The sequence below is a fragment of the Monodon monoceros genome, unplaced genomic scaffold (assembly GCF_005190385.1).
Source record: "Monodon monoceros isolate NGI ecotype Baffin Bay Population unplaced genomic scaffold, NGI_Narwhal_1 Super_Scaffold_22, whole genome shotgun sequence".
Lineage (NCBI taxonomy): Eukaryota > Metazoa > Chordata > Mammalia > Artiodactyla > Monodontidae > Monodon > Monodon monoceros.
Window position 1 is genome coordinate 58,039,639 of NW_021703779.1, and position 27,316 is coordinate 58,066,954.

Genomic DNA, 27,316 nt, shown 5'->3' on the forward strand with positions numbered 1-27,316 from the left:
GTCCGGGCGGCGAGCGAGGGAGCGCGGGAGGGGCGCGGGGACGGCGCGAGAGCGCCCCGCCACTCCGGCCTGAGCGGGGCCCCGGGCCGGCCGGCCTGCCTCGCCATGCAGCCCCCGAGGTAGAGCCTGGACGGCGCCGAGGAGCGCGGAGCGGCGCGCAGCCGGCTTGCCCGCCCGCCAGCCCGAGACGGCCGTCCGGCCTCGCGCCCGCCTTTTTCCTCCAGCCCGGACCCCCCTGAAATATGTTCAGGGGCGCTTGGATGTGGCCCGGGAAAGACGCCGCCGCGCTGACTATCTGCTGCTGCTGCTGCTGGGCTCCCAGGCCGAGCGACAAACCTTGCGCCGACTCCGAGCGGGCGCAGCGATGGCGACTGTCCCTGGCGTCCCTGCTCTTCTTCACCGTGCTGCTCGCTGACCATCTGTGGCTGTGCGCGGGGGCCCGGCCCCGGGCCAGGGAGCTGAGCAGCGCCATGCGGCCGCCCTGGGGGGCCGGCCGGGAGCTGCAGCCGGTGCCTCCTCGCGCGGTGCTGCCGCCGCCGCCGCAGCCGCCCGACCAGCCCAGCGCGCCCCCAGGCACCTGCGGCCCGCGATACAGCAACCTGACCAAAGCCGCCCCCGCCGCCGGTCCCGGGCCGGACTGCGGCGGCGTCCCAGAACCCACGGGGCTGGACGCAGCTTGCACCAAATTGCGATCTTTGCAGAGACTTTTCGAACCGACCACCCCAGCGCCCCCTCTACGGCCCCCCGACTCCCCTTCCCGTGCCCCGGCCGAGTTCCCCACCGCCAAAAAAAACTTGCTCAAAGGCCACTTTCGGAACTTCACTCTTTCCTTTTGCGACACCTACACGGTCTGGGACTTGCTGCTGGGCATGGACCGCCCCGACAGCCTGGACTGCAGCCTGGACACCCTGCTGGGGGACCTGCTGGCCCTGGTGGCTAGCCCGGGCTCCGGGGCCTGGGAGGTGTGTAGCAACTGTATCGAGGCGTACCAGCGGCTCGACCGACATGCTCAGGAAAAATATGACGAGTTCGACCTCGTGCTGCATAAATACTTACAGGCAGAAGAGTACTCAATCCGGTCCTGCACGAAAGGCTGTAAGGTAGGGACTGGCGTCCGCGGCCACAACGGCTGCCGCTTCGGCGGCGGGAGCCGTGGCGGTGGGACCGGGAGAAAAAAGGAGGTTTCCCCCTCTACCCACCTCACCTCCCCCCATCACCCCCACCGTTCTCAGTGGGGCACGGGTAGTGCTACCTTGGGACCCTCCCGGGAAGCAGGGCCTCAGGGATTCAAGTCAGGTAACCACCTGGCCAACTTCTATTGATTCTGGCTTTGGGCACCATCTGACTGGGGCTTTCTCGCGCCCCGCCCCCCGCATGAGGAGGGAGGGGTCCGGGGGCTCCCTCGGTTGGCAAAGGGATGGAAAGAGGGCTCTGGCTCCCCCAGCCCCCGTCCTCACCTAGCGGTGCCCCTTTCCTTTCCTTGGCTGGAATGGAAAGTCCTGGGACTGGCTGGTGCAGGGGGAAGGCCAAAGGTGGGGGAAGACTATTTGGCCACCTAACCCTGACCCTTTGGCCCCTGCCAGTGGGTGAGAGGAGGGGCACCTGGTTATGGGGCACAGCACACTGGTGACCTTATATGACCTGAGGTGGCTAGTCAGAGTCTAAGCAGGTGGAGCCCCAGGGTGCCTGTTTTCTCCCAAGGATGTACCTGCCAGCTCCTCTCCCCTGACAAGAGAAGGAGCTGGGAGCAGGGCACAGCAGCTTGTGGGAGGACTACTGGAGGCTGGTGCACTACAGAAGTTCCAGTGCTTTCCCAGTGCCCTGGGGTGGCAGTGGAGGGAAAACTGGCTTACTGGCTGTTGGGGACAGGCATCCAGAGGAGAGGCGGGGCCCCTGCAGAATGGGCCTGCCTAGGGCAGAGCTGAGTGTTGAGAAACTTCTTGACCCTGAGCAGGGTCGTTCTGGACAGTGGGTGTATGGGGGCTGTAAACATTTGGGACATGGTGCTACTGCTCTGTTTGTGCAGCCTGGCCAGGTGGCCTGCCTCTGAGAGGAAAGAGAACAGCAAGGTCAAAGGGTCAAGTGAAGAGGAGACCAGGTGGGGTGCTGGTCTCACCCATCCTCAAGCTGGGGGCTGAGAGCTGGAGAGGGAGACAGTTGCCTCATAGCCTAGCTTGTCTCCCTCCGAGGCTTTGGGGAGGGACAGAAAGTGCCCCTTTCCATCTGACGTGACCCCTGCGGACTTCTGCTGGGTTCCACGCTCTTGGTGGGCTCCTTAGGGATTGGGGCAGGGGGTTGGGGAGGAAACGGGTAGCTCCTTGCTCCTGACTTCACTTTCTCGTTCTCCTTTTTCCTGTTCTCGTAACCTAGCAGTCTCCCTCCCGCCTCCCTCAGCCTCAGCTGACTCACTGCCTCACTCACACTACCAAATGAGATATTCCACTTCTTAAAGGTGTACAGACAGATACACACACACACACTGCCAAACAGCACCACCACCACCCCGGGCAAAGTCACACAGAGGTAGAGAGAGGTCGTCAACACCCACAAACGGTGCCACAGAAGCAGACAAGGTGTCATACATATGCACATCTCCCCAGGATGTCAGAGACACACAGGCAGAAGTACTGTCACATGAAAAAGGACACATTTTGTCATATAGAGATAGAGACACACACCCTTGATGTCAGTGCGAGCAGAGGGACACGGGCCACTAGCAGACGGAATAAAGGATGTCTGCCTTTTGTGGCCTTCCCTCCAACCCCGTGGCCCCGACTTTTTCTTTCCCACAATCTCCAGGATGAAAAAGAGACCATGCTACAACGTTCCCATGGGGTTTTCTCCAGGTCATAGTTGGCTTCAGGCTCTGTCTGATCCGGCACTAAATGATAATTCCTCATGTTGATTATTTTTACCAAGCAGTTTGTTGGAGGAGAAAGACGACTGATATCTTGGATTCAGGAGGCCTGATCATCTCTACCACTTGTTCGTAGTGTGACCTTGGGCACGTCACTTCACTTCTCTAAGCTTTTGTTTCCTCATTCGTAAAACAAGGATAATAATCCTGGCTCTGCCCACATCCTGAGTCTTTTGTGAGATTGAAGTGGGAAAAGGTAGCTGATAGTATTTTGTAAGAATAACAGAACACCTGGCAGTGATGTCCTGCTTAGGGTTTGTAGCCTCTTTCATGTGTATTATGAGATCACAACTGCCTGGGGAGGCTGGTAATACCAGCATCATGGGCCCCATTTTACAGATGGGGAAACTGAGGTGCAGGGGGCTCAAGCAGTTTGCCCGAAGGCCAGTCGGCTAAGGAACAGGAGTGCCAGGACTCCAACCTGCATGGCGTCGATGCTAAGCTCACACTTTGGCCATGGCCTCTCATCAGGTTTGCAATGGCCAGGGCCCTCCCTGCCCTCCTTTGTCTCCTTGCCGCTTTCACACTCTCACTCTCTCTCTCCCTCTCAAGTGAACTCCGCCTGCTCTCTTGCTGCCTGCTGTGCTGGGAGAAGGGCAGTGTCAGCTCCACAGCTTTCTTCCTGTCTTTCCCACCCTCTCCAACATGCTCTCCCTTCACTGAGGCCTACACCCACAGGCCTCTGGATTCCAGCTGTATTACAGGCCCTACAGGAAAAGACAGCCCTGCTCTCCTCCTTCCTGCAGCCCCTCTGTCTTCACCCCAGTGCCCCACCTCTATCCCAGGCCTTTTTTGCAGATCCCCAAGCCTGCCCCCCAGTTTCAAGCCCTGCTGTCCAGCCCCTCCCCCAAATGGGATCCCTTGGAGATAATGCCACATCCTCCAAGCTTCTCCAGGGTGGAGAGCACACCGCCCCAGGCTAGGGTGAGGTGGCTTCCTCTGCTGCTGGAAACCAAACCTGGAGCCTTTGCTCCAAGGCCAGGTGACCCCATCCCCGGGGGCCTGTCCCCAGTATTTCAGTTAGATCTTTCCCGGGCAGCCCCAGAAACCCTGTTCTCTCCCTTTGCAACATCTGCCCCTGTTTCGGGCCACACAGGGCCCCACACATCATACCTGTCCTCACTGCTGCCTGTGACACCTCCCAATTTAGTACCAGCTGTGACATTTCCTTAATGTGTGACTGACTTCCTCTCACACAGCAGGGCGATGATAACTTAGGGAGGCCAATGCCCGTTCCCACGCTGGCCTCTCCCAACCCCTGGGGCCCCGCTCCACCCCTCCCTTACCTCCCTGTGCACGCGTCCCCTCAGCCCTTGCCTCCTGCTCTGCTTAGCCCTTCTGGCCCTGCCTGTGGTTACTGGACCACCCCCTCACTCCCCCAGCCCTCTCCATCTCCCAGCCCTGCCACACGCCGCCTGGTTCTGATTGCCTCTTCCTCCACCTCTGCCCCTTCCCTACTCTAAATTGAGGATAGTCTGATGGGGGGTGGGGGGGCAGTGGTGGAGATGGGAACAAAACCCTGGCCTCTTCTCTCATAGCTCTGATCCAAGAAGGGATAGAAGGCCAGTTCTCAGTTCTCACTAGCCATAGGGCCACAACCATAAAGGTTAATGCCAAGGAAGGATGCGATAGTTCTGTTATCTTCGGGACTGGCCCACACCCACCTGGCATATTGTGTGTTTGGTTCTGGGTCTCACACTGAGCAGTTTAGGAGGAGGCTAAAACTCAAGCTCTCCTGGACAGAGTTGAAGGAGCTGTTTCACCTGACGAAGAGGAGACTCAGGAAGGTGTGGTCTCCAACTTCAGACCTCAGAAGAGTTGTCAGGATGCAAAACAAGAGGCATGTCCTGCTTAACCTTCGAGGGACTTCATGGTTAGAAAGTCCTGGGTTCAAGCCCAGCTTTTTTATGTATTACCTGTGTGACCTTGAGCTAGGGACTTCAGCTCTCTCAGCCTCACTTTTCTCATCTGTAAAATGGAGGTAATTCATCAGAACAGCCCTATGAGCTCATTATTAATGAGAAGTCTGCACAGTACCTAGGCCTGGCATATCAGAGTTGTTCAGTTAACAGTTTTTTCCTTCCAAAGAGGGAACAGAGTGCCTTGAGAGGAGGTGAGTTCCTGCTCCCAGGGGAAAGGTCTAGCCTGATTCAGACAGACCCTGGGGGAAATGCTGTGGAGATGACTCTGACTCCGGAGTCTAGAGCGGGTTGGATCAGCTGACCTCTGAGGTCGGTGTCAGCTCAGAGTTCAGGCCAGTGAGCAGAGCCTGCTGCCGCAACAGCAGCATTGGATGGGCAAGGCCAGGGAAGGAGGCCTAACACCCACACCCAGCCAGAGCCAGCACCTCGCCTTCTGCCCTTACCCGTTGGGGACCTCTTCCTCCACTCCGGCTGGCAGCTGTTTCTGCCTCGCTGCCTTCCTCTCTCCTCCCACCTGCCACAGTTTTCCTGCCAAGCAGGATTCCCAGGCTAACGCTGGTGCCGAGAGCAGGAAGCTCGGGGCACTGGGCAAAGGGAAGGAGCCCCAAGTTGGCAGGTGGTCCCTGTTGTCACCCAAGCTTTCAGGCACGGAGCAGTGCCCCACAGTCAGCCTCCCTGACCCAGGGTTCGTGAGGGCAGAGAGAGTACCCTTGTCCCCATTTGGGGGTGGAGGAAGGGGGAGGCAGTCAAGAAGCAGCCTCCCAGGACCATGGCAAAGGCTCCCCTGAGGAGGGGCGTCCAGATCCACCGAAGTTCACTGGCCATGAACGTGAGCACCGGGCTTCTGGGAAGGGCCGGGGACGGAAAAGGCAATGTTTGTAGCTCAGACAGGGTATAGGGGCTTAAACGTGAGAGTGGGAAAGTGGCCCCATGCTGCCCACACCTCTCCGGATCCCCTTACCCCTACCCTGACCCACCCCACTACCAACCCCATATTCCTCCCAATTTTGGCCCACAGCCAACACCCCCACATACCAATGACCCCACAACCTTCCCAACCTTCTGCTAGACCCTTCCCAAACCGCACCCACACCTCACTCCTCCAACGCCCACTTCTCCCCACAGTTACCCCCACCTGCTCCCACCCCTCCCCTTCCCCCCATGCCCCTCCCTGCTCCCTTCTAACGGCCAGCCCTCTCCCATCTCCCATCCAGCTCCACTCCCCTCATCTCTCACCTCTACCTCATACTCCACCAACCTTTACCCCGCGTCCTGACCATCTTCTGGCCTCATCCCTAACCCCCGTCCCGGCACTGCACCTCTTGCCCTTGTCTCCTGCATGCCCCCTCACCCCTCGCATCCCTCACACCCCTCTCACACTTCGCCTCTCTGATCCCCATCCCTCCTCCTGCCCCCCTTTCATCTTCTGGTCCCCTCTTCTCCTGTCCCCTTTCTCCCTCTCTGCTCTTTTTCTCCTTCCTGCCTTCTCTCCTCCCCACTCAGTGTGGACATGTGTGTGTGTGTGAATGCACACATGCTTAGACACATAGACACACACACAAGGCACAATCTTCTTCATGGCGACTTCCCATCCTTCCCACAGGCTGGTGCCTGACTACTATAGTCACCATAGCAACGGGAACCTCCATGAAGGATAAACTGGTGTCTCCTGAAGGTGGGGGCGGAGGGGAGTTAGGTGGAGGAAGGGAGCCCAGCAGCCTTCCACCCACTCTCATGGTCCGACTGGAAGAGTATGCTGAACACAGTGGAGGTAAGGGTGAGGAAAGGGAAGACAGTGGGTGCGGCTGAGGTTAAAGGAGAGTCGGGGATCTCCGAACACATTACAAGCATGAGAGGGTGCCTCTAAGCCATGTGGGTGCATGTTGGTCTCCTCCCCAGGCATCGGTGTCTCAGGGAAAGGGCACACCCACCCTTCGGTGTGTGGGTGCATATGTAGGACGACACCTTAGGCTCGAGGGTGGGAGTTTGCCCTAGAAAAACTTCTCCCTCAGGGCAGTTCTTTTATGGGCAATTCTTGTATGTTCCCACCCTGTGAGGCTGTTTATCTGCCCTGTGCCCTTGCAGACTGGGCATCAGACCTGCCCCCACCCCTACTCCCCCATCCCCAGCTCACGTCTCAGCCACATGTGGATTCCAGCTGCAGGTGTTTGCTGGAAAACCAGGGGCAGCTTCTGAGGGGATTTAGACAAATGTGGGCCTCCAGGAGCATCATTCTCCAATGCTGAGCCGGGAGGCCTCTGGGGAATAGGTATGTTGTGTTCCTGTGGTTACAGGCGCACAGACCAGGGTGTGTGCAGGGATGCTGGACCAGACTTTTCTCCCTGGGTATATGAGGGTGTTCAGAAAAGCCTGAATTTTTGATACCTCGAGCCAAGCAGCCATGCTTAGAGAGGAGAGCAAGGGCACCAGGTGAGTTGCAGCTGGTCCTGGTGAAGGAAGGGGTTGCCATGGAGTGACAGGAGCTGCCAGGACCAAAGCTCCTGTTTGAATGGATTCTGGAAAAAGGAGCTGGAACCTGAGCCACAAGTCTCTGGGCCAGAAGGTGAAGGCAGGCTGGTGCCAAAGAACAAAGGGGAAAGGGGAAAAGAAAACTGCCAGCCTCCAAGTGCCTGGGAGATGCCAGGGGCTTTATGTGTGTCCATGAACTCATTTAATCCTGATAGTCATCCTAGCAGGCAGGTACTCTCATTATTCCCTTTTTACAAATGTGACAACTGAGGTTCAGTGAAGGAAAGTGACCGACCCATCCAGGACACATAGCTAAAAGGTGGGAGGACTGCCACACAAACCCAGGTCTGTCTGTTCTTTCCCCAGTGCACACATGTATAAAGAAAATCTTAATAAACTCCCCCAGCTGTCAGAGGCAATGCCCAGCTGGCTCTTGAGAGGCTGGAGTGAGAAGCTGATGAACTGCAAGGGAAATCCAGCAGCACCTACTGGCAACTTGTAGGGACCCCCTGGAGTAGCTCAGATCCGAAGTGGGGACCCACCAACATCCTCCTCGTTCAATACCCCAGTCTCTTGTCCTTGAGCCCCAGTGATAATCACCAGTATCCTCTTGAGATTGTGACAGAGGATGGGCGTGAGGAAAGGAGGTGTTTGCTCCCTCCTTTTTCTACAGGCTCTACCAAGGAGATGGGAGGAGCTGGGCTCCTCTTGCCTGGAAGGAGGGTATCTGTTAGATTCTCAGCCCCAATCTGCTGGAAGGATCAACCGGGGCAGGAGAGGAGTAGGTCTCCTAGACAGACCTGGTGCAGGCCTGAGCCCTGCCCAGCAGCTGCTGGGAGAGCTGGGAGGGGAAACCGTGAGACCTTATCACCCCAGAGCCTGTGAAGGCCTGGCTTGGCCTTTGGACACCCAGTTCCCATGCCAGGCTTTTGGTGAGCCCTGGCCTGGGATGGCGAGGCTTCTCTTGGAGGTAGAAGGAAGTGCCAACTCACCAAGCTCTGCCCGGAGAAGGACGAGTGGTGGTGGTGGGTGTTACCATTGTTTCCAGTCTTTGTATTTGGTTTCCAGCAGATAGCATGGCTACCTGGCTGATCTGTGAAAGGTGAGCATATCTGCTTAGTGTCGAACTCAACTAAAACTTCCAACCAGGTTAATCTTTCAGAGCTATTTGAGACTCAGAATCTTTTAAAAATACCTTTTTTTCCAATTGCCAAAAAGGTGGTCTCTGAGAAATTTTGGAAAATAGAAATATAACAGGAAAAAGGTCCCAGAGATGCTCTTAATGTTATAGTGTATTTCCTCCTAATATGTCTTTTTGTAGCCTAGTTTTCTATTGTGGTAAAATATACATAACATCAAATTTACCGTTCTAACCATTTTTAGGTGTACAATTCAGTGGCGTTAAGTATATTTGCAGCGTTATACAACCATCTCCACTATTCATCCCTAAAATGTTTTTATTCTCCTAAACAGAAACTCTTTACCCATTAAACAATAACTCTCCATTCCTCCCTCCCCCCAGCCCCTAGTAACCTCTATTCTATTTCCCATCTCTATGAATTTGACTATTCTGAGTAATTCATATAAGTGGAATCATACACTTTTTGTCCTTCCGTGTCTGGCTTATTTCATTAAACATAATGTTTTCAAGGTTCATCCATGTTGTGGCATGTATGAGTACTTCATTCTTTTTTATGGTTGAATAATATTCCGTTGTCTGGATCTACCACATTTTTTAAATTCATTCATCTCTATGGACACTTGGGTTGGTTCCACCTTTGAACAGTTATGAATAAAGCTGCTCTGAACGTTCATAGACAGGTTTTTGTGTGGACCTATATTTTCATTTCCTTCCACATTTTGGCCATTGTGAATAATGTTGTTATGAACATTGGTATACAAGTATCTGTTTGAATCCCTGCTTTCAGTTCTTTTGGTTAGATACCCGGATACGGACTTGCTGGATCATGTGGTAATTGTATATTTAACTTTCTGAGGAACCTCCATAGTGTCCTCTTCAGTGCTGCACCATTTTATATTCTCATGAGCAATGCACAGGGTTCCAATTTCTCCACATTCTCATCAACATTTATACTTTTCCTTTTTTTTTTTTGATAATAGCCACCCTAATAGATGCGACTATATATTTTTACATAGTTGAAATCATCCAGGTTTTTTACCCTGCTCTTTTTAACTTATTGCTAAAGTTATACTGAATATCTTTCCATGTAATTAGGTATTCACAAACCTCTTTTTTTTTTGGCTGTGCCGCATGGCTTGCAGAATTAGTTCCCCTAGCAGGGATTGAACCTGGGCCCTTGGTAGTGAAAGCGTGGAGTTCTAACCACTGGACCGCCAGGGAATTCCCACAAACATCATTCCTGATGAGCATGCAATATCCCATCCCATGAATTTAGTGCAATTTAGTTACCTAGTACCCTGTTGTTGGATATTTACTTTCAACTTTTACTACTGTAAATAAAGCTGTGATGGATATCTTTGTCCATAAATCTTTGTCAGATCTGCGATTCCTTTTTTTTAATAAATAGTATCTCAATCATTTTTTTCTTATTTCTCTACTTTGCTGAGTTTCTTAAATCACAAAATAATGCACCTTCATTGTACCAAATCTAACAATACAGAGGTTTATAAAGAAACCTCTGTATTCCACTTAGTAATCTTCCTGTTCCCTCCCCCCACAGTCCCACTGCCCTGAGGTCACTGATGTTAACGATTTGGTGTGTATCCTTCCATCCCTCTCTGAGCTTACATCAACATTTGCACACAAAATGACTTTTTCTTTCCCTTGTTTTGCATACAAATGGAAGCATATACATTAATTCTTCAGGACGAACATTTGGAACTAGTCTTACAGAATCAGAGTATTAACCTTTCTAAGGCTTTTGACATACAAATTTCTTTCTTACCAGATTTCTTTCCAGAAGGCTGCTTCTAGTTTATACCCTCGCCAAAAATGTGAGACTAATTTACCACCCTTGTCTAATATTGATTATCATATTTTTTAAACTTTACTAATTTGTAGCTGAAAAGTGTTATAGCATTGGCTTGTAATTTGCATTCCTTAGGTCAAATTTTGCTTTTCTTGTTTATGGGTCATTTGTATTGCCTGTTTTATGAATTGTCTGTCCATGTCTTGTGTTTTTGTTATTGATTTGTATGTATTAATGATTTTTTTCTGATTACATTTGTGGCAGTTGTGTTTTTTTCCATTTATTATTTGCATCTTAGAGCTTGAAAGGAGGGCATGGGAAGGAAAGGAATTATCCCAGGCACTTTTTATATACTTTATCTCACTTAATTCTTACATCTGTCTTGTGAAGTGTATATATATTTATCCCCATTTTACTTAGGGGAAAACAGGCTCAGAGAGGTTAAGTAACTGGCTCAAGGTCATCCAGCTAATAAGAGTTGGAGCTGGGATTTGAATCTAGGTCAAATCCAGGGTACCCAATCTGTACCAGTGTAATTTTACTATAGGTAAAGCTTTGTGCTAGTTGCTTTACAGACATCATTTACAGAAAGGTTATGGATATGTGCTTTTATTATCTCCATTTTGCAGATAAGGAAAGTATAGATCAGGGAATTTAAGTAACTTGTTTGAGTTTTCATAACTGGTGAGAGCAAACCTGGGATTTGACCACAGAAATGTTTGAGGTTAAAGATGTTTGAGCCTGTCTTCTCCCCATGCATGCTGCCTCCCTAGGGACCATCTTCTTGGATCCAAATTGAGACTCAGAGAGGGAGAGTACTTTGCTTACAGTCACATAGCAAATTAGTGACTGAGTCCCTACCTCCTTACAGATGACTTGTCCAAGTTCATACAGCCAGTTAGTGGCAGAGCCAGAATCTGAACCCAGCTCTGGCTAACTCTCCACCTGACTGGAGCAAAGGCTTTTCGATGAAGAACATTTATGGAGCAAGCTGGGGAGAAGGAGCAATTAGGTAGAGTGTTGTGGCTGCCCTGAAACCTTTCTGAAGGAATGGACTCCAGTATTGGAGTCTTCCAGGGCAAGGCAGTTCCAGGAGCCCCTACGTGACAAGACCTAGAACAGGAGAATTCACGTCCAAAGGCAAGAAGACCTTTGTACAAGGAGAGAGCTGCCTTCCCATCACAGGTTACCAAAGATCAGAGCAGGAACAGTTGCCTCTTTTCAACACTCCCAGGGTGTGTGTGTGTGTTTGTGCTCCCATGCATGCGCACGTGCATGCATTTAGAGGAAAGAGGAAAGGGAGTGCTTTGATGGGGGAATGGAAGTGGTCATTTGTAGCCCCTAGTACCCAAGTATTCTTCCCCCGACACTCCCTTACAAAGAAAACTTTACTCATATTGGGAATGAGCTGAATACACTGATTTTAGAAAATCACTCTCCCATCCAGTCCTAGAAACCTCTCCCCAACTTGACTTGAAATTCCATCAAAAAGATTTGTTTAAGTAACAAGCTAATTACTTCAGTGGTGATAGTGAAATGGAGGGACCATCCTAGGGGCAATATGGTGTATAAGCTTGGGAACTGAAGCCCAGGTAAACTTGACTTCACATTCCAGCTTGAAATCTGTGTTCTCCATAAAACAGTTGTTGAGACCTTTCATCTCCCTTGGAACCTCATTTTCTTTGAATTCAAAACTAAGAAATAGGGTCATTATTAGGCTTCAATGACATATAACATGCTAATCTCTTAAGAGCACAGTGCCTGTGAGATGGAAAGTGCTCGGGAAATGGTAGCCACCATATATTATTATTGGCTGTGTGGCCTTGGACGAGCTTTTTTTTTTAATTAAATTTATTTTTGGCTGCATTGGGTTTTCGTTGCTGCACGTGGGCTTTCTCCAGTTGTGGCGAGTGGGGGCTACTCTTTGTTGCGGTGCACAGGCTTCTCATTGCAGTGGCTTCTCTTGTTGCGGAGCACAGGCTCTAGGCACATGGGTTTCAGTAGTTGCAGCATGCAGCCTCAGTAGTTGCAGCATGCGTGCCCTAAAGTGCACAGGCTTCAGTTGTTGTGGCGCGTGGGCTCAGTAGTTGTAGCTCACAGGCTCTAGAGCGCAGGCTCAGTAGTTGTGGCGCACGGACTTAGTTGCTACACGGCATGTGGGATCTTCCCGGACCAGGGCTTGAACCCATGTACCCTGCATTGGCAGGCGAATTCTTAACCACTGTGCCACCAGGAAAGTCCTGGACAAGCTATTTTAACTCTGGTCCTTCCTGTCCTCACCTGTAAATGTTTCTCCGTCTCAGGGGGTGGTTGTGAGGATTCAATGAGTTAATAAAGGTCAGCTGCTTAGAACAGAGCCTGGCGTATGTTAAGCACCTAAAAAATGGTAGCTATAATTATGGTCACCTTAATTAGATGTGTTTAATCTAAATGACTGCTTAATACTCAATTGAGATTGACAACACTTTCCCTTAGGAGAAGGGAAAGGTAATTTGGGAGAAGCAGGTGAAGTGTCTAGTGTGGAGGTGGAAGGTTAGGAGCCAGAAGGCAACTGGAGAGATTCTAGTGAATGAGGGCACAGAGATATGCTCAGGTAGGGGAGGGAAGAGCCAGAGATGGAAGGACTCCAAAGCCTTGATTTACCTCACCCCCAGAGACCAAGCACAGCTAACAGGTCCTTTTATTAGGTCTCTCCCCAGCCTCTCATCTGTTTAGCAAGGTACTGTGTTTGGGGACAGAAGTAAGGTAGGGGCAAGGAGCTGGTTTCACAATGATCCCTGCAGGGAGCTGGAGATTTCTACCTGGGCCTGGGCCCAGACTAACAGTGTGTGCCCCCTGGGAGGGGGCAGCGGGATTTTATGCCAGACACATTTGTGTGCAACTCAAATGAAGCCATGGTTGTCATGTCACACTGGCACCATTTCTATGGTGGGTGGCCTGCACAGCTGTTGGGCACAGAGGCCCTCAAAGTTCCCCTCCTCTCATATGAGTTCTCTTTGGCTATGGGGCCACTCATTAATTCCGCTGGCCTGTTAAGCTGACCTGACCTAAGCCCATGCCCCAGACAGTGGTGATGAAGTAGACGATCCATGACTGCGCAATAGGGCCTGGGGTTTTTTGGCTGAGTCTGGCAAGGTTGGTCAGGTCAAGTCTTAGGGATTTTGTTTTGTTGTTTTTGAGGTTCATGGCTGCATATCAGTTTATATATTTATTTTATTTTCATTTTATCAAAGTAATATGTGTTCATGATTTTAAAAGACATATAAGCTACATATATATAGTCACTCTTCAGAGTTAAACACTTGAAGCTCTGTTAGCTTTTTCTTCTGGTATTTATTGTCACATTTTTAATGGTGTGCCGATACTGCTATTTCTTGACTTCTCTGTTTGAAATATCTTTGTGCACACAAAGATACACACATATACATATATATACATGTAATCACATACGTATATCTATTCCGTATATAGATATATATTCTTGTAGCATCTGTCTTTTAAATGATATATAATGTAATATCTTTTAAATGATAAATATAGAGCTCATTGCTTATAATTAAAACAGAAGCCCTCTGCTCCAACCCTAAGCTTCACTCTTCAGAGTCAAATACTTCTAAACCTCTTAGCTGTTTCTTCTAATATTTACCTCCACATCTCTAAATGATATACCAATACTGTCATTTCTTTTTTTTTTTTTCTGATTTAAATACGTACTGCCTTTTTATTTTCTTAGAGTGGGACTTAGCTCTCTTACTACCAGCAGCACCGTATGTGCACTCCCCTCATATATCCAATATTGTCATATCACAATTTCTGGTGTTAACAGTATTCCATATTTACATTATAAGGATTATAAATATTGTTCACAGCTGAGTCATGTAGAATACTGTGACGACATTTTCTTCCTTGGCCAACTTGTTTTCCTGGAGTTAATAATTGCCTCTCTTTTTTCTATTTGCTTAGTTTTCTATGATTTTTTTCTTTTTTGTTTTTTTGCTAATGCATCCCCAATTTCTCCATCAAAGCTGTAAGATTCATGCGACACATTACATAACCCATTACTTTCACCCTTTTCTTGGAGATCTCCACCTTACTCCAGTCTGGGCTAGTTGCTGGAGGCTTGGTTTACAAGCGCTTGGATTTCAAGTACTTAGCAGGCATCTCTTCTGTATACCTAATTCCATGTGAAGTCCTGAGGGAAATACACAGATAAGACACAGTCCCTGTCCTCAGGGAGCCTACCGTCTCAAGGATGTTTAATTCATTCAGATGTCTTGCCAGAAGGCTTGAGCTCCTTCCAGGGACTTTGATCTAGGCTGTGTCTTTGATCCCACACTCCAGGCAGAAATTCCCCTCTCCATCTCCACTGAATTACCAAAAGAATACAATACAGTCTCCCAGAGAGCAAATGTGGTCTTGGGCTGCATTAACAGAAACAGAGCTTCTAGGATAGGAGGGCTGATACTTCTACTTGACTCTGTGTTGATAAACTCTGTCTGGGGATTGCATTCAGTTGCAAGGGACATAGAAAAATAGGAACTTGTCTGAATAGGAACAACCAGGGTAGAACAGAGAACTGGAAACCACATCCCAAAAAATAGCTGAAAAACTAGTTTGGCTTCTTGGAAGGGTAGTCTACACATAGCTCTCTCAATTTTTCTTCCCTCACATTCCCTTTTAAATTGGCTTCAATTTGGTTTCTGCCCCCACTGCTCCACTGAAACTGATCTCACCATGATGCGACTGCCAGCATGTCCTCATCTGCTGACCACTCTTATTCTTTGAAACTCTCCTCCCCTGATTTATAGAATGCCACTCTCTTCTGTTTCTTCTCCAAGCTCTTAAACCACTCCCCCATCTTCATCAGATTCCCTTCTTCTACCTGCCCCTTAAATGTTAGTGTTTTCCAGGGATCCATTGTTGGTCCTTTTCTCTGTGCGTTAATTTTCCCTAGGCAATATCCTCTACTTCCTTGGCTTCCACTATTGCTTTATCAGTCAGAGTGAGCCAGGTTACACTGTAGTAGCAAACAATTCCCAAATATCAGAGGCTTAACACGACAAACAGTTATTTCTTGCTCATAATACATGTCCAAAATAGGTCAGCATGGAGCATCTGTTCATGATAGTCACCAAGAGACCCAGGCTAGCAAAAGGTCCATTACAACGCCGCTTCCACAGTCAGCAGCAGAGGCAAATCGTACTCCAGCTCTTAAAGCTTTTCCCCAGAAGGGATCCATGTCACTTCAACTCACATTTCATTGGCCAAAGTAAGTCTTATGGCCATACCTAATGTCAAAGGGTGTGGGAAAGTATAGTCCTACTATGTTCCTGATGATTAACTCCTTAACCCTTGATGACTCCCAAACCTTTATTTCTAGCCCAGACCCTCCTTCTGAGCTCAGACCATTGTGTCCAACTGCCTCCTTGACATTTCTACCTCGCCTAGTATATACTGACCTATATTTCAAAGTCAGCATGACCAAAAACTGAATTCATCTTCTTCACCCCCAAATCTACTCCTCCTCCTGGTTTCCCTTCTTTAATGAATGAAACTACTATTCATCCTGCCACCCAAGCCAGAAACCTGGTATCCCCATCATCTCTCATTCAGATTGTTGCAATAGGCTCCTAACTGGTCTCCCTACCTCCAGTCTTGATGCCTATGCGCCATCATCCACACTTTCAGAACATAAGTCTGAAAAGTTAGTCAGTGATAAGACTAACTTATCACTGACTTAAAAGTGATAAGCAATCTTTTAAAAAGCAGGTATTTAAAATCCACTAAAGGCTGTCCATTGCCTATAGGATGAAGCCTGGCTCCTCCTCAGCATGCAGAACATATCATAATATGGGCATGGCCTTCCTCCGTAGCCTCATCTCCCATCATGGCCCCCTTTGTACCCTCTAACTATGCTAAACTACCGACAGTGCCTGAAGCCGGCACTGTTTCACACCTCCAGGCCTTTATACCTACTTATTCCTTCGCTTTAAGTGCACTTATTCCTGCCCTATTCCACCCAGTGAACTTCTACCCATTTTTTCCAAGCCCCAACTCTAGCCTCTCCCACATGGAGGTATTTTCCTGTGCTTCAGCCCTCAAAACAGCGTTGATCCTTCCTCCCTTTATGCTATCATTGCACCAAGTACATACTGCTTATCACAGTGACTTCTAATGATTGACGCACAAGGTTGTCTCTCCTGCTCCTTAAAGATAGCAATCTTGTCTTCCCTATCTCTATCATATGTAGTTCCCCAGCACAGTGCCAGGCACTTGAACGTGTTCAGAAATTGATCATTGCAGGAAAAAATGAATGGGAAGACCTGACCTGATTCAGGGAAGTTTACAAATACCTACTGCAGGGCTGGCATGGGGACAGGAAGTTTATGGTCCCAGAAGAGCTAGGAGGAGCCATGAGCAATGCCACAGAGAGGCATTATCTCAGCTCAGAAGGAGAAAGAACCTCTTTAACTGCGAGACTTGTCTGAAGATATGGGCTGCCCTAGGAGAGAGCGTGCGCCCTGTGACAAGAGGTGTGCAGTCAGTAGCTGGATAGCTTGTGGCAGTGACGTTGGAGTGGAAATTCCAACAGCAGATAGGGAGGTGGAGTTGTGATTCTCACAGTCCTTCCTATTCTCGAGTGGTCATGAACCTGCCTCCTCTGCTCACCTGATTGATATGGGTCATCTAGGCTCCTTCAGAGAACTGCTCCTGCACTAGGGACACCACTTCTCCACTAACCAGGCTGCCCCTGGCCTTGGAGCAGGTGGCCTAAGAGACTTGGAGGTGACTGGACCCTCTGGAACTGCAGTGGCTCTAGGTTCTTATCCACCTCTCAAGCCATCTCCCCCGCCTTTCCTCCAGGCCAGGCCAGGCCAGGCCACTCTGACTCATGACTGCTCATTCTCAGCAGCAGGAAAGCTGTTGCTTATTTTTACAGCCACTTAAAGTAAAGCCATGTCATCCACCTGCATTTGCCCTGTAATGCCTCTCATCTCAGTCTGACTCTGCCAATCCCAAGGAACTACTCCCAGAGATATGTCCAAGATCTCCCTCCCCTGGGTTGGAGAGATTGACCTTGACCTTACCCTGTTCTGACCCAACTTTCTGAAAGCCCAGAATCAGGAATAGGGGCGTGTGGCTCTTTTCAGACCTGCCCAAGGAGGTCCTTCACACAATGCTATGTGTATTGATGGATGCAGCACAGAGAGACATGGGATTAGTCACCAGAGTACCTCCCTTCTAATCCTGGCTTTATAGTTGATTTCTTGCATGTTTCTGACTTGGCTGAACCAAATCCCTTTTCTGAGCCTCAGTTTCCACCTAGGTGAATTCCAGGGGCAGGGCGGTTATTTATGTGCTGTGGACAGTGGGTTTCATTCCCAAGCCCAGCCCAGATTGCCACTCTGCCTCCACGGTCTCTGCAGCTGCAGCTCCTGGCCAAGTGTCCCAGGAGTGCATTAGGAAAGCAAAGAGCGATGAAGAGGTCTGTAGGGAGGATTTGGATGGGGAAATAGGCCCTAGGGAGGGAAGCAAGCTGGCATCCAAGAAGGAAACTGCCGACTTCCTGGTTGGCAGGAACTGAAGCTCTCCTCTCTGGAGGGTTTTCCCGCCCCCTAACCGAGGAGCCCAGGATGGCCTCCTCTTCCTAAACCCTCTGGCCCTGAGTCTTGGCTGTGGGCTGTGTTTGTAGGTACGCACTTGTATGCATTCCCGTAGCACCCTGGGGGCCAGGAGAAGTCACATGCTTCTTCCCAGAGGAGCGTAGGGATGAGAATGCCCGCCAGGGCTGCAAGCCAGGGAGCAGGAAGGTAAGGCTCTCCAGGTCCTCCCACTCCTCCCTAAACTAGCAGCTGCAGAGCCCAGGATGGGTGGGGATCCCCCTCGTCTTACCTGCTCCCGTTTCAAGAGTGGTTTAAGGGACTTCCCTAGTGGTCCAGTGGGTAAGACTCCCTGCTCCCCGTGCAGGAGGCCCGGGTTCGATCCCTGGTCGGGGAACTAGATCCCGCAGGCATGCTGCAACTAAGAAGCCCACATACCGCAACTAAAGATCCCGCGTGCCGCAACTGAGACCTGATGCAGCCAAAATCAATCAGTAATTTTTTTTTTTTTTTTTTTTTTTGTTTTTTTTGGTACGCGGGCCTCTCACTGCTGTGGCCTCTCCCGTTGCGGAGCACAGGCTCCGGACGCGCAGGCTCAGCGGCCATGGCTCACGGGCCCAGCCGCTCCGCGGCATGTGGGATCTTCCCGGACCGGGGCACGAACCCGTGTCCCCTGCATCGGCAGGCGGACTCTCAACCACTGCGCCACCAGGGAAGCCCCAGTAAATATTTTTTTTAAAAAAGACATTATACAAAAACAAAAAAAAAGAGTGGTTTAACAGCCCAGCCGGGAGGAGGGGTGGGATAGCCTTCTCAGCTTCCTTTTTGGGTTAATTGGTGTTCCCTCTAGTTACTCCCTGCTTCCTTCCCCTCCCAGTTCCCATAGCAACTTGGCTGTAGCAGCCAGAACTTGATTGAGCCCAGCGGTGGCCTGCTGGAGGTGGGGAAGGGGATTCTGTCGGGAAAGGAGGGCACTGTCAGGTCAAGGCTTTTCACCCCACCCATCTGCTGCTACCTTGAGGGTCCGGGATGGTTAAGCTCAGAGGACAGGGCATGATGAAGAAGGCTTTCCTGCCAGGGCTGGAATTTGAAGAGCCTGAAAGCCAAGAGCAGGCCTGGTTCTCCTCAGCTCTCCTCCCCTCCCCACGCTACTGTGTCCTGCCCCCTGAGTTTGGAATGCAGTCACTGGTAGGATGGCCCAGTAGGAAGAACCCTGGAGTTAGAGTCGAGAAACTGGGTTTCAAGTTCCTCCCTCTGCCACTACTTTATGTGACTGTAGAGAAGTCCTTCCCCCCCTCCCCCCGCCTTTTCTGGGCTTCAGTTTCCTCAGCTATAAAATGAAGCAGGGCTAAGTTCTCTGCATATTAAAATTAACTGAGGTGTTTTGAAAAACTCTAGATGTGTGGGCCCCACCCACAAGGATTCTGACCGACTTGGTCTGGAGTGCAGTGTGGGCCAAGCAGAAGCATTTTTAAAAGATTCTCTGAAAACCATAATTCAAAAAGAGTCATGGACCAAAATGTTCATTGCAGCTCTATTTACAATAGCCAGGATATGGAAGCAACCTAAGTGTCCATCATCGGATGAATGGATAAAGAAGATGTGGCACATATATACAGTGGAATATTACTCAGCCATAAAAAGAAACGAAATTGAGCTATTTGTAGTGAGGTGGATGGACCTAGAGTCTGTCATACAGAGTGAAGTAAGTCAGAAAGAGAAAGACAAATACCGTATGCTAACACATATATATGGAATTTAAGGAAAAAAAATGTCATGAAGAACCTAGGGGTAAGACAAGAATAAAGACACAGACCTACTAGAGAATGGACTTGAGGATATGGGGAGGGGGAAGGGTAAGCTGGGATGAACTGAGAGAGTGGCATGGACATATATACACTACCAAATGTAAAATAGATAGCTAGTGGGAAGCAGCCACATAGCACAGGGAGATCAACTCGGTGCTTTGTGACCACCTAGAGGGGTGGGATAGGGAGGGTGGGAGGGAGGGAGACGCAAGAGGGAAGAGATATGGGGACATATGTATATGTATAACTGATTCACTTTGTTATAAAGCAGAAACTAACACACCATTGTAAAGCAATTATACTCCAATAAAGATGTTAAAAAAACTAGTTAAAAATAAAATAGCAAGATACCTGGGGAAAAAAAAAAAAGACTCTCTGAGTGATTCTAATATGCAGCCAGAATTGAGGAACTAGAGCAAAAGACCTCCGAGGGTCTCCCAACTGACTGTTGTCTGGTTCTGAGACATTTCTTCCTTTGCCCTGCATGCCCCGCCTCCAGCAAGCCCCACAGCTCTCCGAATGCAGCTCTCCTGGCTCTTCCCCATCCTTGTGGATGAGTGCCCACGTCCCCTGCAACTGCCCAAGGAACCCGGTCCCCTCTGGCTCAGTCCTAACACTGATGAGATGGGGCAAGTGACTTAGGCCTGCCTAGGGAAGAGGGCTACGGAGACTAAGGCAGGCTTGCTGTCCAGGTGGTAGCCCTGAGAGCCAGACTTTTCATCTGAGAAGGACCCCAGCCCCTTCTTAAAGCACATGGGCCAGCAATGACCTCAGCTGGCCATATGTGGGGCTAAGGAACTGGATTACCTCTCAGCCCCGTGTCACTCTACTTCCTCCATTCCTCTCACTAGTTCCTTGCCTTTTCCTGTCTTGCCACCCACAGGCCTGGTGTCCTCCTCAGGCAACCTGCTCGCCATGGTGACTCTGGGGCCTGGGGCTTGAGGGAGGGTCGTCTAGCTAAGGAGAAAGGCCTCCCTCCCACTGTCAGGCCACCCCTCTCCCAGCCCTGCCTCCCTCAACTCCCTCTCTCTCTCCCAGAGCAGAGGCGGGGAGTGCCCGGCCACCAGCGCCTGCTATTAGGCTAATTGCAGTTGCCTGGGAGGAGGAGAGCTGGCCCTCCACTGGAGCCTCACCTGGGAGCAGGAATATTAAACCGAAAGAGCCCAGGGAGAATCGCGCAGGGGCCTCTGAACCCCAGCAGTGGAGGACTGGGCTGTTCCACACAATTCAGGGTGAGGGTGGAGGTGGACTCTGGGTCCAGGCTGCAGAGGTTGGGGCAGAGGCTGTGGACAGAGCTGCCTCTTGGCACCCTGGGACCCACAAGATGGAGGGCGGGGGGAGTCTCCAAGGTACTGGGGCCCTTAGCGTTAGGGATGTCCTTTTGTTTCCTGTCTTACTTTTCTTTCTGTCTCCCCCATCTCCTTCTGCTGTCTTATCCCTCTTTCTTATCTTGGCCTTCCTCTGTTCCCATCTTCTTTACCCCCCTTTATTCCCCTGCTGGCTCTTGAACCCTCCTCTTTCTTCCTCCGTCTTCCTTACCCCTCCTCTTCACAGCCCATCTTCCACGTCTCCTGTCCCCCACCCTGTTATCCCCTACTCTTTCTTACCCTTCATCTTCTCTCACCCTCACTGTACCTCTTTACCTCCCTTACACCCTCCATCTCTTATTCCCCTGCTTCCTCCCCAGTGCTGTTTTTTCCTACCCCCGCTATAACCACCATTTCTTACCTTCCAACTCCCTACTCTTTCTTACCCTCTCTTTCTTCCTCCCCTCCTCCCTTGTGCCCCTGGGCTCCACTGCCACTCTATCCAACCCCTGAGCCCCTCTCCTACCCCTCTAGTTCCCTCTTCCCCTGCCTCTTACCTTTACTTGTTCCTTTCCACCTCCTTCCACTCCCTTCTCACTCCATTGCACATACCTTTTATCCCAATAATTTCACTCTTGAGTTTATATAAATAAAATGTAACACAAGTGTTCAAGAGAGGTGTGTACAGACCTGCTCACCAAAGCATTGTTTGTGATAGTGGGAACCTGGAAATAACTTAAATGTCCATCCATCCACGGGAGATTGGTATCCTTTGCACTTCATTCATATGAAACCGTTCTCCATTCTTTTAGCACACCATGCATGTGCTCACATCTGTACCTTTGCTTAAGCTGTTGCCTCAGTCCAGAATGCCCTTTTGTCTCATCTCTGCCCATGCCATCTAAAATCCTACCTTGAGTCCCAACTCAACTCTTTTTTTTTAAAATATTTATTTATTTATTTTTGGCTGTCTCGGGTCTTAGTTGTGGCACGCGGGATCTTTCGTTGTGGTGTGCGGGCTCTTCGTTGCAGCATGCAGGCTTCTCTCTAGTTGTGGCGCGTGGGCTCCAGAGCACGTGGGCTTGGTAGTTGTGGCCCTCAGGCTTAGTTGCCCCACAGCGTGTGGGATCTTAGTTCCCCGACCAGGAATCGAACCTACGCCCCCTGCATTGGAAGGTGGATTCCTAACCGCTGGACCACCAGGGAACTCCCCCAGCTCAACTCATACCCTCACTGAAATCTTTTCCGGCTTTTCTATTTGCTTCACTCCAGTGGCCAGTGGTTTAACTTCTCTTATAATATAGAAAATGTGCCATCGTTTCAAGTGAGATCTGTCTATCCATGAAACTGAAATTTCTTTGAGAGTAGGGACATGTCCTCATTTACTCATCTGGTTCATTCCATCAACAAGACTTATTTTTTTACATATATTGTGCTGAGTACTCAATATGGTCAATAAGACCGACCCACGTCTGCTTTTATGTGTCTTACGTTTTAGTGAGGTTGACAGAGAAAAACAAAACAAGGATGCAGACAAACTCACACTTGTGGTGAAGAAACATTTAAGAAAAAGAATAATGAGGGGGCATTCTCTAACTAGAGTGGTCAGGGAGACCCTCTCTGAGGAGGTGACTTTTGAACTGAGGCTTCAAAGTTGAGAAGGACCTAGCCAGGCCAAAAGTGGTGGGGGGCAGGGGGAAGAGCATATCAGGCCAAGAGAACAGTGTGTGCCAAGGCCCCAAGGTGGGAAGAAGTAGGGCATGTTCAAGGAAAAGAAAGAAAACCTCAGCGTGTGGAGCGTTAAGAGCCGTATGGGAGAGGTAGAAAATGAGGTTGGAGAGACAGACAGGGGCCAAGTTATGCAGGGGTTTGAAGTCTGTGGTCGAAAGTTTGGGTTTTACTCTAAATGCATTGAAGGGTTTGAAGCAAGGGAGTAACATGATCGAATGTCATTTTGAGATTGCTCTTACTCCTGTGTAAACAGTGCACTGGAAAGAGCAAGAGCGGAGGTGGGGAGGCCACATAGGAGACTGTTGTCCAGGTGACAAATGACAGTGCCTGCACAGAGTCGTGAAAGTAGAGGGAGAATGGGCATGCCTTGCTGATGAACTGCGTGTGGGGATGCTGGCAAAGAGAGGCGTGATGGCTGACACCTAAGTTTCTGGATTGAATACCCAGGTGGATGGTCATGGCACTTAACCGAAGTGGTCAAGACTCAGGGGTGTGGGCAGATTTGGAGTAAAAACAAGAACTGAATTTTAAGATTTAGAGCATGTTAAATTTGAGAAGCCAGTGAGGTATCAAATCTGTGTTCCTCAGGGGGGTAACTTGCACCACAACCCACTACCACCCATCACCACGCCCCTGCCCCCACTTTGGAAAAGGCCAGTGTGGGATTACATTGCCCAAGTCCATGTTCACCGTGGAGTTATTTGTATTTGAGTGTAAATGTTTAAAGTCTGTGTAAGAAGCTCTGACCACGTTGCTCAGAGTGTGGTTGAAAGGCCTCTGGCCGCAGAATGACCTGGACCCTTGTTCCAAAGGCAGATTCCTGAGCCCACCTCAGTCCTCTTGAAGCTGAATTGGAGGGGGCCATCTGCCTTTTTAACAAGTGTCCCAGGGGATTCTGAGGCACACTGAAGTCGGAGAACCATCGCTACAAGGAGCAACTATGGGAAGGTGCCCCTGAAAATATGAAGAATGGATGTGGGCAGGGCTCTGGGCACCCTGTTAAAATGCAGGTGTGACTTGTCAAGTCTGGGGCAGGGCCTGGGATTATGCACTTTTCACAAGCTCCAAGTGATGGTGATGCTGCTGGTCCAGGTCCACACTTTCAGTAGCAAGGAGTTAGATCACTGGTTCTCAATGGGAGATGATTTTGCCCCCCACCCAGGGGATATTTGGCAATGGCCAGAGACATTTCTTGGTTGTCACAATGAGGAGGGGGAGGATGCAACTGGCAACTACTGGGTAGAGGCAAGAAATGCTTCTCAATATTCTATAATGCACAGGACAGCCCCCACTACAAAGAATCATCCAGTCCAAAATGTCAGTAGTGTCGCCGTTGAGGAACTCTGGTCTTGATGATAGCCAAAGGGTATAGAGCAGGGAACCTTTCTTAGCCAGGACCAAGTGCCTGGTGGAAATGGGCTAGATGAGGGGCAGGAAGTATACCCACGAAGTGAAACGGCCAAGCGAAGTTTCCAAATGAAATGTGGTGTCTGCTCCACTCCAGGGCGGACGCCAACAGGACAGAGCATGGGTTAAGTAGAGCTTGAAGGCACATGTGGTGCTTGGTAAGGCAGATTCCTGTTTTTATTAAAAATAACCCCTCATATTTGTATTGCACTATAGAATTTACAAAACATTTTCATATGTGTCATATTATTTGATCTACACAACACCCTAATGAGGTAAAGCAAAGATTATCCTCTCCATCTCTTTTCTTGAGTTTAGAAACTTAACACCATCAGCCAAAGAAATGTTTGCTGAATTGAATGGAAGTGAAATTTACCTCAATATAGGTGACCTCAGACAAGTCAGGACATCTCGCGGGACCAGCTATAAAATGGTATGGTTGGATGGGCCTCTTCCAGCTCTGATATAGGAGTCATTTTGTGATTTTACCAATGAACAAATTCAAAGTCTTGGATGACTGCGGACTGGGGACTTGGGAGTTCTGGCTATGAAATGGGAGATTTTAGGGTAGGAGGTAGTGGTCTTGACCCAAACCCTTCTTCCCCACCCCCTGGATCCTGAGGGTGGGTTGGTGAGCACACCGTGCCCTCCCCCTATAGAGTACAGGTACACCCCTCCTCATCCCTCTCCTCTGAAGCGGAAAGGGGCTGGCGCCTGGGCTGATGCTTTTTCCTCTCCCTACAGGCTGTCTACAAGGCCTGGCTGTGCTCAGAATACTTCAGCGTGACCCAGCAGGAATGCCAGCGCTGGGTGCCCTGCAAGCAATACTGCCTGGAGGTGCAGACCCGGTGCCCCTTTATCCTCCCTGACAATGAGGAAATGGTGTACGGAGGGCTCCCTGGCTTTATCTGTACAGGTAAAGGCAGGGCCCTGGGAGGAGGGAGGAGGCCAGGGTCCCAGAGCAGGCACCAGGTCGGGGTTGTGGGGGCAGGGAGGGCAACAGGGAAGTTGGGTCAGGAGAAGGTTAGTGGCTGCAGGAGTAGGTAGTGAGGCCCCAGGTTGGGATGGGGCAAAGTGGAATAGGGGGAGAGAGCAGAGTGGCCATCTGTATCCAAAACATACCTGGCCAGGGAGTTACCCCAGAAAAACTGTCTGGGGTCCCTGGAAGATGTGTCCAGAAAGGGACGGTGCTAAGGGGCAGGGGGAAGAGTCTTGGGCAAGACTACCAGAGCAGCCCCAGCTTTGACAATCACCTCTCTCAGAAAGACATAGCCAGCAGCCCCCTTAGCACCCCACCCCGCCTTGCTTATCCATTGGCAGGGTTGCTGGATACTTCGCCAAAGCGGCCGGAAACCAAGTGCTGTGACGTGCAGTGGGTCTCCTGTGAGTCGGAGAAGAAGAAGTTCAAGGAGTCTGAAGCCCCTAAAACCCACCACCAGCAATTCCACCACTCTTACTTCCACCACTACCACCAACAGTACCCCCACTACCACCCCCGCCACGACCCCCCAGGCCACCTCAGCCACAATCCCTCCCTGCTGCCGGTCTCTGGGGGCTCCCGCCTCAGTCCCAGCAGGATCCGGCTCTACGTCCTTGTTCTCATGCTCCTCCATACCATGGTGTCCTTCTCCAGCGGCCAGGGTGGTGGGGGACCGGGCCTGGAGGCACTGCCTGCCCTAGACGAGGGCCTGACTCGGGAAGAGTGACAGCAAGGAGGGAGATCAGACCTCCACCACACACCGACATCAGCTCCAGCGCCCCCCCCAGGGGGAGGGGGAGGGGGCCCCTCCCATGGGAGGTGTAGGACCAGGTGGGGGGTGGGGGAAATGGGGCAATCACACATCGCCCCCTACCAACCCCCACTCCAAAAGCAGCTCCAACAGAACCGCCAGAGGGCCCCAGGGAGCTGCAAAACTCATCCAGGAGAAAAAGGCAGGAGCAGCAGGTGCCCCCCTCCCAGGCCCCCATCTATGGGGCTTAGCCAAAAAAAAAGGGGGTAGTGGGGGGTGGAAATGCCCACCACCACTGAGAGCCCTGACCCCAAGGAAGGAGGCTGCTCACCCAGCCTTGGCTCTCCAGGGAATGTTGGGGGGCACAGAGGGGAGAAGCTCTTTCCCCCCTCCGCATTCCTTTTGTTGCCACGATCCTTAATTCCCTCCTGCCCACACCCCTGCAGGCAACGGCAGACGACGCAGCGGCCCTCCTCCCGCTCCAGCGCACCTTATCCCATGTGGGGCCGCCACAGGGAAGGGCCCAGCTGGGACATGAGGTGTACGCAGTTGCGGCTAGGTCAGGGCCCCAGTTAAGCTGTGCCCCAGCACCCTAGGCCATGAGGTATAGGAAGGGGGTGCAGAATGAGTGGCGGGAGAGAGCGGAGATAGGGAAGAGGTGGGCAGCGTCCCCAAATCAGAAAGGGTTGCGTAAGGAGCCCTCTGGAGAAGGAGCACAGGAGCACAGGGACTGGGTTCTTGGGCCTTGAAACAGAAGGCTGAGGGCACATGGTCAGACTGCCGCTGTCTGAAGGGCCATATCTTACAGAAGGTGCACATACTCCCAAGGGCCACTCTTGCCCTGGAGATCTTGGCCTTGGGGCCAAAGACGTTTCCATTTCTGATCTCCATGGGGAGGAGGGACTTAAGCCCAAGAGGGTCAGGCCTGGCCTGGGTCCCCAGACTCCCCCATCTCGTCCTAGCCCAGGCCTCCATGACGGAAACCCTGGTGGCGTTGCCCCCAGAGCTTTCCAGAGATGAGCCTCCCCCATCCCCAGCCTGTCCCCGTCCCCAGCCTACCAAAGAGTATTCATCCCTTCTCATCCCTGACCCCATGGGTTACTATCCCAATTGTGGAACCACTACACTGCTCCTCACCCTGTAGCAGGTCCCCTAATCCAGCCACCCCTGCCCCTAGCTGGAGAAAGTCCAGAAACTGGCAAGAGGACCTGCTAAATAAAGACGATGTGCTGTGGTCCCTTGGTTGAGAGACTTGAAGTGTTTAGTCAGGCTAGAGAGCTGCAGGCTAGAGAAGAGGCCTGGAGAGCCCCTTGGGGGCCATTAGCCTTGTGCTGATCTCCTAGGGGTGGGAGGCCACATGGCCTGGGACATCTACAAGCCAATAGGAGCAGACGAGAAAGGAAGCCGCAACTGTGTTCCTGGGACAGGCCAAGCGGTTTTCAGTGCCAGAAGGGCCTGTGTCCTGGGATGCAA

General features: G+C 50.8%; 1 protein-coding gene across 1 annotated transcript; it reads left to right on the forward strand.

The window, feature by feature from the left end:
• The first annotated feature begins 142 nt into the window (after positions 1–142).
• On the forward strand, positions 143–27,316 carry FAM155B (family with sequence similarity 155 member B). The gene is made up of 3 exons (XM_029240758.1): positions 143–1,100; positions 24,858–25,029; positions 25,434–27,316. The coding sequence occupies exons 1-3, from the start codon at positions 243–245 to the stop codon at positions 25,817–25,819; spliced, it is 1,416 nt and encodes a 471-aa protein (XP_029096591.1). The 5' UTR covers positions 143–242; the 3' UTR covers positions 25,820–27,316.

Coding starts and splice junctions, on each gene's coding strand:
- FAM155B (XM_029240758.1), top strand. CDS start 243: ATGTTCAGGGGCGCTTGGATGTGGCCCGGGAAAGACGCCGCCGCGCTG. Junction 1,101..24,857: donor CCTGCACGAAAGGCTGTAAG/GTAGGGACTGGC, acceptor CTCTCCCTACAG/GCTGTCTACAAGGCCTGGCT. Junction 25,030..25,433: donor CCCTGGCTTTATCTGTACAG/GTAAAGGCAGGG, acceptor ATCCATTGGCAG/GGTTGCTGGATACTTCGCCA.